The 13,235-nt window shown below is 44.1% G+C and overlaps 5 protein-coding genes across 5 annotated transcripts; 4 read left to right on the forward strand and 1 right to left on the reverse strand.

Annotated features, from left to right (window-relative positions):
- Nucleotides 1-669: 669 nt before the first annotated feature.
- Nucleotides 670-3,372, forward strand: L203_100164 (glutamine-fructose-6-phosphate transaminase (isomerizing); the record flags this gene model as incomplete). The annotated part of the gene is made up of 9 exons (XM_066209627.1): nt 670-676; nt 862-969; nt 1,068-1,337; nt 1,389-1,564; nt 1,614-2,772; nt 2,821-2,882; nt 2,932-3,073; nt 3,133-3,255; nt 3,302-3,372. The coding sequence occupies 9 exons, from the start codon at nt 670-672 to the stop codon at nt 3,370-3,372; spliced, it is 2,118 nt and encodes a 705-aa protein (XP_066065724.1).
- A 451-nt stretch (nt 3,373-3,823) lies between these two features.
- L203_100165 (uncharacterized protein) lies at nt 3,824-4,816 on the forward strand (the record flags this gene model as incomplete). Its single annotated transcript, XM_066209628.1, has 1 exon — nt 3,824-4,816. The coding sequence occupies one exon, from the start codon at nt 3,824-3,826 to the stop codon at nt 4,814-4,816; it is 993 nt and encodes a 330-aa protein (XP_066065725.1).
- A 600-nt stretch (nt 4,817-5,416) lies between these two features.
- On the forward strand, nt 5,417-7,375 carry L203_100166 (uncharacterized protein; the record flags this gene model as incomplete). Its single annotated transcript, XM_066209629.1, has 8 exons — nt 5,417-5,525; nt 5,583-5,711; nt 5,757-5,814; nt 5,863-5,975; nt 6,030-6,113; nt 6,176-6,872; nt 6,929-7,164; nt 7,242-7,375. The coding sequence occupies 8 exons, from the start codon at nt 5,417-5,419 to the stop codon at nt 7,373-7,375; spliced, it is 1,560 nt and encodes a 519-aa protein (XP_066065726.1).
- A 1,388-nt stretch (nt 7,376-8,763) lies between these two features.
- L203_100167 (centromere/microtubule-binding protein CBF5) lies at nt 8,764-10,418 on the reverse strand (the record flags this gene model as incomplete). Its single annotated transcript, XM_066209630.1, has 4 exons — nt 8,764-9,482; nt 9,536-10,148; nt 10,196-10,275; nt 10,325-10,418. 4 exons carry the CDS (start codon nt 10,416-10,418, stop codon nt 8,764-8,766), a joined length of 1,506 nt encoding a protein of 501 aa, XP_066065727.1.
- A 2,102-nt stretch (nt 10,419-12,520) lies between these two features.
- L203_100168 (uncharacterized protein) lies at nt 12,521-12,986 on the forward strand (the record flags this gene model as incomplete). Its single annotated transcript, XM_066209631.1, has 4 exons — nt 12,521-12,609; nt 12,660-12,675; nt 12,761-12,781; nt 12,834-12,986. The coding sequence occupies 4 exons, from the start codon at nt 12,521-12,523 to the stop codon at nt 12,984-12,986; spliced, it is 279 nt and encodes a 92-aa protein (XP_066065728.1).
- Between the last annotated feature and the right edge of the window lie 249 nt (nt 12,987-13,235).

Consider the following 13,235-nt stretch of genomic DNA (forward strand, 5'->3'; position numbering starts at 1 on the left):
TTCATTTGCTCCCGTCCCATTGAAATCGTCACTATTCAATTCTGCCCTTCTTCCATCTTCTGCTGTGTCTCTCGTAACGCTCAAAAGGCTGTGGTGCCATTGAATCTTCAGCAAACCTTTCGTGAGTCAGCTTGACACATCTTTGATAGCAGACTGTATGTCCAGGTATGAGGCTCAGGTGCAGCCATTGATGCCCGTGTTGCTATGCACAGCCCCGTCTCATAGCTTGAATCAACAGTAGTGATATAAGGCCGCTTGTGCTACCATTTTAGGATATAAGCTAGACGGAAAGCTGACTTGATTTGCTTCTTCCTCTCTATATCATTATCTGCCTTCCACGTATTGCCCTTGTTCCTTTTCCTCAAACACACCAACTCTTATCTTCAATCACCAAACTATCTTGTTTTTTGTCGTTGTTGGATCTCTTGTACATCAGGTGGGTCCTTCCAATTCATTCACAAATCAATCCTAAAACGGTAAACGACCCAATCATATATTCCTTTGGTGTGCCTTCTCCACACATCTGAACTTCCGTTTTTCCATTTCGAATTTATCTTTATAACTTGAATTCATACATCCATCGACAATTTCTTTTCACCTTTTAGTGACTGTGTTTTGATAACCTTCTCCCTCACGCTGTTTCTACCCACAACTCCACTACAAGTCAATATGTGTGGTGAGTACCTTTTTTGCCATCTGCGCTTTTCCCTTATCACGGTGGAACTGGCTTCAGACATTTGTTCATTTTGTCTTATTGGTCTCAGCTCTCATCTCTGTCTAGCTTAAGGCAGCATTGGCAGCAATCTCATTACCACCAGCTCCTCCACGTCACATACTTCAGCACTGACCTCGGTATCATAGGAATCTTTGGCTACTGTTCTTATCTCTGTGAGAGGAAACGCAAATATGTCTGCGATGTCTTGTGCAATGGTCTTGCCAGACTCGAGTACAGAGGCTATGATTCTGCTGGTGAGTGATGTTTCGTCCCTTTTGCTCTTATAACGGTAGCTACTGCCTTTATAAAGCAGTGCATGAATTTGCTATACATGCTGACAAAAGAGTCGCAGGTATTGGTATTGATGGCGACACCAAGGACGCACCACACATCCTCTTCAAGGAAGTGGGCAAGGTTGCTGCTTTGCGCAAACACATAGATGAAGCCGTTCCAACCTCCCTACCTGGCCGGCCAGGCTTTACTGATAAAGTTGATATGGACAAAGTTTTTCTCAGCCAAACTTCCATGGCTCACACTCGGTGGGCCACTCACGGTATTCCCAACCCAAACAACTGCCACCCGCATGTTAGCGACGATCACACTGAATTTTCCTTAGTTCACAGTGAGTTGCAAATCTATGTTTTCCGCGAAATTTGACTTAACAAAAGCTCAGATGGTATCATCACCAACTACAAGGAACTTAAACTTGTCATGACCAAGCGAGGCTACAAATTCCACACTGATACTGATACCGAGGTCGTCGCTGTTCTCTGCAAATACGTCTACGACAGCAATCCTAACAAAAGATTTAATTTTACAGAGCTCATCAAAGCTGTACTCAAAGAGCTCGTATGTGCTTGATGCAAATGCGCCTGAATAGCATTAATGTCTTCTATAGGAAGGATCTTTTGCCTTTGTCTTCAAGTCTGTCCACTTCCCTGATGAAATGATTGCCGCGCGACGAGGATCTCCTTTGTTGATTGGCGTGAAGACCGACCGCAAGCTGAAGGTGGACTTTGTCGACGTAGAGCTTCCTAGTAGCGACGAACGAAGCGATGTTGACCCCAACAGTCTTCTATCTGTACCTGCTGCCATTGCCGACGGACCCACTTCCAAGCTCCGCCGATCCCAATCTCGTGCTTTCTTGTCCGAGGATGGAATGCCTCAGCCTATTGAGTTTTTCGTTGCTTCAGACGCCTCTGCCGTTATTGAACATACGAAGCGGGTGTTGTACCTTGAAGACGATGATATTGCTCACATCGCCGAGGGTGAGCTTCACATTCACCGACTTCGTCGAGACGATAATATCTCTTCTGTTCGTGCTATTGAACACCTTGAGATTGAGCTTGCGGAAATTATGAAGGGACAATATGATCACTTCATGCAAAAAGAGATATACGAGCAGCCTGAATCCGTTGTCAATACCATGCGAGGTCGTGTCAATTTTGACACCAGATCTATCACTCTGGGCGGTCTCAAGGCTTATTTACCCGTGATAAGGAGAGGAAGAAGACTGATCTTCGTTGCTTGTGGTACTAGTTACCACTCTTGTATCGCTGCCCGTCCAGCTTTCGAGGAGCTAACAGACATCCCCGTTGCTGTTGAGCTCGCTTCAGATTTCCTTGACCGAAGGACTCCCGTTTTCCGAGATGATGTCGCCATTTTTGTCTCTCAATCTGGCGAAACTGCCGACACCATCCTTGCTATGCGATACTGCCTTGAACGTGGTGCTCTCTGCCTTGGTGTTGTCAACGCTGTTGGTTCTACCCTCTCTCGTGAGACTCATTCAGGTGTCCATATCAATGCTGGTCCCGAAATTGGTGTCGCTTCCACTAAAGCGTATACTTCCCAATACGTCGCTCTCGTTATGATTGCAGTGCAACTCTCTGACGATTCCATCACCAAGACTGCGAGGAGACAACAAATTATTGATGGATTGCACGACATTCCCAGCCAAATCAAAAAAGTTTTGGCCATGGACAAGGCTTTGCAGCAAATGGCAAAGGATATGTTAGCTAAGGAAAAAAGCTTGCTCATCATGGGCCGAGGTTATCAATGTATGTCAATTGTTTTTTATTCAGAGTATTTACCGACATGACTTGCAGACGCCACCTGTTTGGAAGGTGCCCTCAAAATCAAAGAGGTTTCCTATATGCATTCCGAGGGTGTACATTTCACCCAGTTCACGATAGAATCTGTGCTGACCCATAGCCTAGATCTTGGCTGGTGAACTTAAGCACGGCCCTCTTGCATTGATTGATGAGCATCTCCCGGTCATATTTATCATGACTCGCGACTCTCTCTACCCTAAGGTTCAATCTGCACTTGCCCAGGTTACTGCTCGAAAAGGACGTCCCAGTACGTAGTATTTTTTGTTTATTCGGTCTGTTATCAGAACTTACGGAACTTGTATCTAGTCATTATCTGCAACGAGGACGACGACACTGTCACTGACAATGCCAAGGTCATTCGGGTGCCTCAGACTGTTGACTGTCTTCAAGGTTTAATCAACGTTATACCTCTTCAACTGTTGTCGTATCGTCAGTATTCAATTCTTTTCCCTATTTTGTGCTCATGTGCAGCTAGACCTTGCTGTCATGAACGGCGTCGACGTCGACTTTCCTCGAAATCTCGCCAAGTCTGTAACCACCGAATAAACGGGACATCATTAGCTCTTTGTGATTTGTAGGCGCGGCGGTCACAGTCAAATCCTTGCCCATCTTCTTAGACCATGGGTCATTTTTACTCTTTGTTACTCTCCTTCGTGTCCGCGTCTATACTTCCTCTTGGTAAAGGCAAAGACGCTTTACTTAATACTCTAGCGCTTTGTTTGATATCCTTAGCAGCTCTTACCTTCATGGATCACGTGCATTTTAACTCTATGTGATTGAGAGTGGGTTAATATTGCATTTGCAGGCCGGTTTAGATACAAATTTAAACTCAAATTCTGACATTGATATTGCGATGAAAAGAGACGTTCAGATGTCATGACAGATATAGTAAGAATAGCGCTTATCAGGCACCATACTAATCTTATCAGTTATCATGATTTATTATCGATTTCAATTGTAATTTTTCTCTTGTTATCATCTAACGATCCGGATTATAATGACTCATCTAAAAGAAAATCGCCTTTCTCCTGGCGAAGGCCTCATTAGCCTGCAGCCTTCTACTTCACAGTCCTGGTTTACCACTCTTCAAGCCGCCTATCCTCTAAAATTCCTTTCCCCAACTCCATTGCCCTCTCAGCCGGCCAATGTCTCTGTACTGTATACGCTGGCATACGGAGGTGGACTTGTGGCAGGCGATACAGTTGGAGTGCGAGGGGAAATTGGAGAAAGTTGTGGGCTTATCATGCTCACACAAGGCTCAACCAAAGTGTACAAACGTCGTCCAAATTTATGCCGCCCTCTATCACATTCTTCAATAAATATAGGTGATGCTGAGAATAGTTCTTATTTTAATCCCAACTTGACTCGCCAAAGAATGCATCTCAGACTGGCTCCGCATGCCTTCTTGCTCGTCTTGCCAGATTCAATATCTCCCTTTGCATCATCAGTATACTCCCAAGCACAACGTTTTATCCTCCCAGAGGATGGCACAGCATCCATCTTGATTCTGGATTGGGTAAACTCTGGAAGGGGTCAAAGACACAAAGATATGAAAGAAGAAATATGGAGTATGGACAGATATGCTTCAAACAATGAAGTCTACGTTGGGAAACGGTTGGTCATGAGGGAACGGATAGTACTCGACAATAAGAATACGCTCAAAGATGACCATGGCGAAGGCGGATTGTCAAAGATAGCTTCCCAGTTATCTCCCTACAACGTCTATGCCACCGCCCTCTTTCTCGGGTCTCGATTTGCTGCCTTCTCATCCCATCTCGCACAACTCTCGCACCAAACTCGCCAGTACCAGCTGAAAGAACCACCTCGTCTTGTATGGAGCTTCTCAGAAGTAGATCAAAGTACTGGCGCAGGAGTAGTCAGAGTTGCAGCAACGGAGGTTGAAGAAGCCAGGAGATGGCTTAGAGGGGCGATGACTGCTGGAGGAGTCGCAGCTCTTGTAGGAGAAGGGTTGTGGTCGAGATGCATATAGAGCTGCTGCCGCTGGACCCAGTCAGAGATATTTCTCGAGACTATGTTTCACTAGACGATGGAAATATAAAACAAGTCGTTCTTTGCTTTTATATTCAGTCATTAAATCGTGACATCACAGGAATTGTACTCTACTATTTCTGTTGCTTGGTGATGCCCGAAGCTAAAACGATCTGTGCGTTGTTGTTTATTTGAGCAGACATATCAATTCTTGGCTAGAATAGTATTGTACTTTACTTTTTAATTTTCATTCTTTCATTTCTATTTACTTGGACATTCAAGATTTTTGTAGCCACAGTTACAATAGACGGCCAATACACGTCAACACAAACACCAACGGCATGTCTTATTCCCACAGAGACATTCCAGTCATACTGGATAACCTCATGAGAGGCCTGCTCTCGATACAAGAAAATAACTTTCAAGTGCTACAAGTTTCTAGCGACGGCTATCGTAGGTGAAGTATTTGTACGGCGAATCTAATGTTGCCAAAGCACCAAAAAAGCTCTTGACCTGTCCGCTACAACACTTTCTCAAAGCTCACCTAGTGCCAGCCGCTCCATGTGCACAGCGCAGACTCGACTTGCATTGCCTTGGCACGATGAGAGGTACAGAGCTCAAGCTGATCAAACTACACGTGCTGGTAGAATCCACAAACGTCCCTGAAGCTGAAGAATGGGTCAAAAATGTAATGAAAGCTGCTTATGGCCGTAAGTATCTTGTGTGAACTAGAAACAATTTCGTTTAGCTCACATGATGACGGAAAGCAATCAAGCCTTTTAAAAGAGTACTTATACTGGTCAATCCTGTTGGTGGAAAGGGCAAGGCTAGAAGTATAGTACATGACACGGTTGTACCCATCCTCTCAGCTGCAGGATGCGTTACGGATCTTAGAGGTCAGCTTTTCCAAGAGAAGAGTCTGGACTGAAGGCGTTATGCAGAGACAACGCATAGATCACACGCGGAAGAGATTGCACATTCCATGGCATTAGAATACGAGTGAGGCTATTTTTGCAGGAAAACCTATGCAAAACTGACATTTATAAGCGTAATAGCGACAGCCTCTGGTGACGGTCTCGTGTATGAGGTTCTCAATGGTCTAGCCTCTCGCTCGGATGCAAGACACGCTTTGAAAACGCCTATTGCTCCTATACCTACAGGTATGCTCTATTACCGAATGAGCAAATCAACAGCTGTTTACAATATCTGTGCAGGTTCAGCCAATGCTGTTTGTATAAACCTTTTCGGAGTGAAGGATACGTTCAACATACCGCTCGCTTCGTTGAACATTATTAAAGGTATTCTTTATCTATTTATTGGTCGATTCATTGATAAAAACAATGCTAAAGAGGAGGCACAGGACACCATCTTCCTATCGACCTATGCTCCGTTCTTCTCCTTCCATCCAATACCCGCCGTTTCTCTTTTTTGGCACAAGCCATTGGCCTCATGGTTGACCTTGATATCGGCACCGAGAATCTCCGTTGGATGGGCGATACTCGCTTTCTGGTTGGATTTTTAAAAGGCATGGTGACAAATCGTAGTGCAAAATGTCGTTTGATGTTACAAGTGGAGGAGGATGACAAGTATGAGATGGTAAAAAAAGCCAGAGAAAGGGTCCAGGAAAGAAGAGGCAAACTGGTTGGCGGTGGTGGAGTGGATCCTCTTGTAGAAGGAGCCCAAAGCCTGGATCAGCATGTGAATGGAAACGGAAGCTTGCCACCTTCTCCATTACGCTCTCTTAACGGTGACAAACCCAGTAAACTCTCTTCGCCTCTCGCTCGAGCAAGTGAAGACGAAACAACAGCAGATAGTGCTTCTGAAATAAGCAACTATGTTCCCGAAAATGGTCCCATTGCTGAATCCAGACCTTTACAGCCAGACAGTACATGGCTTACTATAGAATCGCCTGCCCCGAAGCCTACAAGTAGACTGGATATGTCGCCCCTCCCAAATCCCAAAAGTTCTCAAAATAGCCAGGGAGGAAAGAATCCCAAATCTCAGCCAGAAGCAAAGACTGGTGGATGGGTTAATGGGCATGGGATACTATATTTTTAGTAGGTGACTTCCGACTTCACGTTTTGACTTTGAAGACACACCAACGAGAGCACAGTGCTGGTATGATGCCATGGGTGGCACGCGATCTAAATCAATGGCCAGTCTCCACTCCAGGCGATGGGCTCATTGATGTTGTTGTGCAACGCAACGTTCCCCGGACACAGATGGCTAGTGCTATTGCCGGGGCAGAGAAGGGTGAGGCGTTCTGGCTGCCCACTCAGTATTACTACAAATGTAAGGCGATTGTGGGAGAAAATTTAGATAAGGTTGGTCAACCAATCTTCACCATAGGTGAGTTCTTTACCTTCCTCTTCAAAACCTTATCCAGTTTTATGTTCGCCAGACACTGATTTTTCTCCAAATCTTAGACGGCGAAGCATACCCATTTGATTCCTTCCACGTTGAAGTTCATCCTCGTGTGGCTAATCTCCTTTCCCTCACTGGCGATTTCTATACATCTGAATTTCTTGAAAAGACTGATATTCCTTTACCCAAGAAATAAAATCGCAAAAGTTCTGCTAGCCGCTTGACAGCTCGAAGCGCGCACAGACTTAAGAAGGATCTGTTAAAGAAATGAAGTCTGAAACGAACCATATCACAATACAACAAACACAACGGAGAGTTGAAGTAGACGCGAACCAGACGAATTGTTGACGAATATTGATTTGATTTTATGTTTATATTATTAGTACAATCCTTGTGCATGGGCGTGGAAGCACTTTGGTTAGTTCCCGCTTCAATCAAATATAAAAGTGCATGTAACATGTCACATATGCAATTGCCCAATGAACGTAACAACTTATAATCTCTGTGGTTGCAAGAATTGACGCTGTTCGAAGCCTTCACTCTTGATGGTTGCGAGTAAGGTCATTTGGCAGAGTAATGTTGGGTTTAAAGCATTGCGACAATAGCTACAATGATATACTAGGAGAGGAAATAGATTGGGCTGTTCATATATCAGCGAGAATAAATTCTTTAAAGTCAACAAGGGACATTTTTTTTATCTGATATGCCATAGTATAGGACTTCTTTGAGCGAAGCAGAACCGAATTTATAATAGCTCATTGTTATAGTCACCGGAGTCACTAGGGCTTACTCATTTCAAAACCAACTGCATCCGATTCTTCTTTGTACTTTTTCTTTTATACAAAAACATACTTGATGTTGCGAATATGACTTCTAGTGCTAATGAACAAATTTGATGTCTTCGGTTGGTCATGGTAGCTTAAACTTTTTAGTAAGAAAAAGTGTATAAGCAGGTACTCTTGAGCCACCAAATCACTTGGACAGATAATAGGTATACCTGTCCAGACGATGTACCAAGCGTTTGTCTGATCTGGATGCTTTTCGTAGAACAAGAACTGCACATTGTCATTTTGACGTCTACATAGCTTGACTCTCTCCTTTTATTCGTCAATAAGAGACAAGGATTCGTTTGGCAACTGTTCAGGATGAGGCGCAACTTGTAGGCAGAGATAAATAATGGAGCAAGTTTGGTGCCAAAGAAGCTAAGAAGCTCTAAAAGATGTGAGCATGTACATTCCGCGACAAAATCTTCTGATTTTATACCATATTAATATCATGGCACGACTTGACATTGCTACTACGATTGGCTTGTCGTCAGCCACCTTGGTCAACAAAGTTTCGGAAAGATTGTTGTTTCCTACACCAGATATGTAGCGATAGACTTAAGCACAAAAGCTTGATGATTAAAACTTGATCTTGATAGAGAGCTACCAATCAAGCGTACACAGAGAAATTTGATATCCTAACAAATGTTAAAGCGATGGGAAGCAATGCTATGCAGATAAGAAACGAAAGTATGATACGATACATACAAAAACCAAGAACCCAACAGCCAGGCAATCCATCCTCATCCTCCTAGCTTTTTCAGTCCGTTTCCTTTTTCACCTTCTTGTCCTTCTTTTCCTTCTTTGCAGCCTTCCTTGCTGCTCGCTCTTCTGCCGTCTCTTCTCGTTCAATGCCATCCTCAGTCTTGATCTTTTTCTTTTTTTTCTTGTCTCCATCGGCCTTTGATGGAGTAGCTATAGGCTCATCGGTCTCTTCGCGCTTTCGCTTCTTTTCTTCCCCTTTGACCGCCGTCTCGGCCCCAAGCTTCCTGTCAACATCCATTTTGTCTTCAGGCTGCGTGGGAATGAGACCAGAGGCACTATCGGCGGCGTTGTAATCAATGTAGCCTTTTGTCCAATCCTTGGGTGTAACGCCTTCGATGGCTTTGCCATACTTGTCTAACTCGCCCTTTTTAATCATTTTTTTCTTTTCCTGTGCCTTGGGGCCAAGACCCCATCTCCTAGGGTACAAGTCTCTGTTCATAATACACCTCTTGACCTTGGCAACGACACCGTGGTCGCACGAGGCTAAATCGACAGTAGACATCTGAGCGATGCCAATGGCTATGGCTTCACCCTTGGTGGTCATGAGAACAACTTCTTCGCCAACTTCAATGTCAGCTTCGTAACGAAGAAGACCAGGAATCATGAGCTTTGCACCGTAACAAACTGCGTTGACGGCAGAATCTTTGACGACGATACGTTTGAAGTTGGTAAGAAGCGATTCAAGAGGACGAATGACTCGACGAAGATAGGACTCTAGTAGTGGGACATCAGCAACATCTCCAAAAACTAGATCCAAAAAAACTCACCATCTCGAGTATTATCGTACAACCACTGAGCATCCAAAACATCATGCATTGTGACAATATCGTCGTTTTCGCCAGTGATACCACTTCTCACCCGTCTCAACTCCTGCATGTGCGCACCAACACCCAGCAATAAACCAAGGTGAACACAAAGAGTTCTGATATAAGTGCCTGCTTCACAAGAAACCCAAAAGACGCCAAGATTGCGTTCATTGTCGTACTCGATGAGTTTAGATTCATAGATGGTTCGTACACGGAGTTGTCGTTTTACGGCAGAGATGAGTGGTGGTCTTTGAAAAAGAGCACCAGTCAGAGTTTCCAAAGCTCGAGGGAGAACCTTCTCATCCGGAAGCTTGTCGTGGAACCGAATGACACAGACATACTCTTTTCCTGCTCCTTGTTGAGATTTGACAAGTCTAGTGGCTCTGTCTATACAGACAATCAGGCAACCTGTGACCTTGGGATCTAAAGTACCAGAATGGCCGGTCTTCTCAACACGAAGGATTCGCTTGAGCCATGCAACAACTTCATGAGATGAAGGATTGGATGGTTTGTCGAGATTTATGACTCCTGATTTGACATATGATTGAAGATCTCGTTTGAGGGGAGAGACACCCTGTAGAATCGGATTAGACTGCTTCTTGACATTTGTGATTGACATACAGTAGGTATGGGGGTGAAGTGTGAGGATCTAACGAGCAGTTTGTCATAGTTTTTCAATAAAAGTGGCCATTGGCTCGTATCTAGGTAATAATCAGCGCCTACCACTCTATTGCTACAAGACTTGCATACCAAGTTTGGGAGTAACTGCTTCGCTCTTGATAGCAAAGTCGCCCGACTGTTGAATCTCGCTGATTTGGTCGTTATTGAGCGTTGAGCTGGCCATTATTTTGAATTCCAGCAAAATATATGAGATTGAATGCGCAAAAATACAAACCATTTGAAGAAACCATAATTTTGAGATTTCTGCCTCCACCTCCGGGAATATCCGGCCATTTCTGATGTGGCAAATTCCCAATTACAGAAATGAATTTCTCACTTTTGAATAATTATTTTTGATTTTTTATTAACATCATCATGGTAATTGCATACGTTATCATCGCAAAAGACTCGGTTTATCAGGAATTTTAGTTGAGAGAATCAACGCATGGAAACAAACATTTCTTACTATTATCTGTTCTTTGAATTGATCGTTGGCGTCGACGACCACGTAACAGATAGGAAAGTATATATGATGGCATACTGAAGAGGTCAGATGCTGCTGAGCCGCAACAATACTTGCGCAGTCTCCAAATGCTCAGTAATAGTCAACATTCTTACAAAAAGTCAACTCCTTGACAACCAACGCTCAAACGACATCACACAACTTCCGTTGAGAACTAGTGGACGGCTGTCAAATGGCGCTATGTCTAAAATCCACGAGGAGAAGTTCGCATCATTGAGACTGATAATCGACTCTTGAGAGTTCATGCGTGTAAACTACTCATATCACGCACAGTGCCATTTCGAAAGGCAAACTTGACAATTCATGAGTTCATGTTGACAGTTCATGGCTGATTGGTTTCTGGAAAAACAAAAAGACCATGCTTCTCCCAAGCGGTAGCATCGAAATCCAGGTATCAGTGGAAGGTACAAGTTCTTTATAAGCTGAGAATACTAAAAATCAATGTAGACTTGCTGAGAAGGTGTGTCGACAAGATATGGAGCGCAAGACGATACGAGACTGTGAGTCACAGTCTGTCAGAATCAAAAAAATTGGTAATGAAGTCGGTAAAGCCCTTTTCTGAGGATAGTTATTGAATTTCTAGCTTTTCTTCCCGGTCAACGCAGTGGCAAACTGAAACTTTGGCGGTCTCTCGTTCCTTCAAAGACAGCGACAAGATCGCTTTAACAATCTTAAGCACAATCAGCAAGAAAGACATATAGAACAGAGTGATCCATCAACAAAGACCATTCCAATCTGCAACTTTCTATCGTGCTTTTGGCGCTACCATGAGACTGCAAGTTTCTCTCTACTGTATACAACACTTCGAGACACTCAGAACACCAGGCTCGAGACCTGGGACATGTCTGTAGCCTTCGCTGTCCTTCTAGGATATTTTTGTGGGTGCTCCAAGTCTGTGGCTTGGATGTACCTTTTGGGCCATTGCGGTGCTCAACGTCCGTCAAAACAGGATATACGACATCTAGCCACCAGATGGCACATTAGCGACGGTTTTTCTGCTATCCAGTGATCCTGACAGTCACAGCGAGTTGGGGCTGCAACGCTGTCAATCTACTTCCCATATCTTCGGACTTAGCTGCCAGCAGTTTGAATATTCCGGCGGATAAATATTCTACAAGACCCCAAATGCCCAATCCCTACTTATCCATCTGTTGTCCCGATCTAGACCTCCATCCACGCGAGACCCGCCACTTTATTGAAATTCGAGGGATTCGACACGTGACTTACCCTGGACAGCCCTTTTACCTTTTTCACTTTTCTTTTTTGGAATTTGATTTCCATCTTTCGCCCAACTCCGTTTTTTTCGTTGCGACTGCACATTTGCCCAACGGCTATTTCGGGCCAGGTTTTGGCGTTTTGAAGGATGAGGGTCAAAATTGGGACCAGTGTTCACTGATCGCTAGCAGCCATCGCTGTCGATATGGCTTTGAAGTGCCAATAAGCTTTTACCAACAATTGATCTGTGTGTCGCTTGATTGACTGGTGGAAGAAGCCCATTGACAAGGTGGAGAAGGAGAGAGAGGGACCTTGAGGAAGAATGAGAGACATTACTAAATCATTTCATTGGCAGGTCGAGCTCTGGACTTCTGTGTTAGGACGATGGGCTTCGAAAAGTTGATTTATCTAATCTCTTACAAATAAAAGCGATTGCTGCGACATATATAATGCTTCCATCACCGATATAATGCAAGAGTCAGCTCAAGCAATACCAACGCTCAATTTCCTTGTCAATTTTTGCTCGATGCAAAAACAACTACAATAAAATGGTTTCCAAGCTCTTTGCCGCTACCGTCGTCCTTGCTGCTCCTGTGGAGAGCGAGATTGAGAAGCGTGCTACCACCTACTCTAAACGGTTGGTCTTTTCCCGTTCGTTTCTCATAGTCGACACTAATGTTAATATAGTGCCACTTTCTATACTGTCACTGGTGGACCTGGTGCTTGTAGCTAGGAAAACACCGATGATGAGCTCATCGTTGTCCTCAACCGATCTCAGTACCAGAAAGGTTGTTATCACCAACAAGCAGGTTGGTAATTTGAATATATCAAACTTATCGTCTACTGATGCTGCTTCTGCAGAACGGCAGGATCGTCACTGCCAAGGTGGTGAATGAATGTCCCGAGTGCAACGAAGGCTCTCTCGACATGTCTCCCTCCCTCTTTGGCCAGCTCAACGACAACGGTTACAATGAGGAAGTGTTCCCCATCACCTGGTATTGGAAGAGCGACTAGGTCGTTCTGTTCCTGTGCTTCCCGCAGTTTGACGGCACACTCTTTGTAAAGATAAGGACCCTTTGGAGGCATTTGTTGATTTATAAGAAAGGCTACCTGGAGCACCAGTCAATATATTTTGAGTTTGTAATTCATTCTTCTGATATTATCGTGATTTAATGAGTAACCATCTATGAGTATATGCTCAATGCATACATCGTTTCCTTTCATGTCGCATTGGTGTGTTTATGACTTCTTGATTCCAAAACA

The sequence above is a fragment of the Cryptococcus depauperatus genome, chromosome 1 (assembly GCF_001720195.1).
Source record: "Cryptococcus depauperatus CBS 7841 chromosome 1, complete sequence".
Lineage (NCBI taxonomy): Eukaryota > Fungi > Basidiomycota > Tremellomycetes > Tremellales > Cryptococcaceae > Cryptococcus > Cryptococcus depauperatus.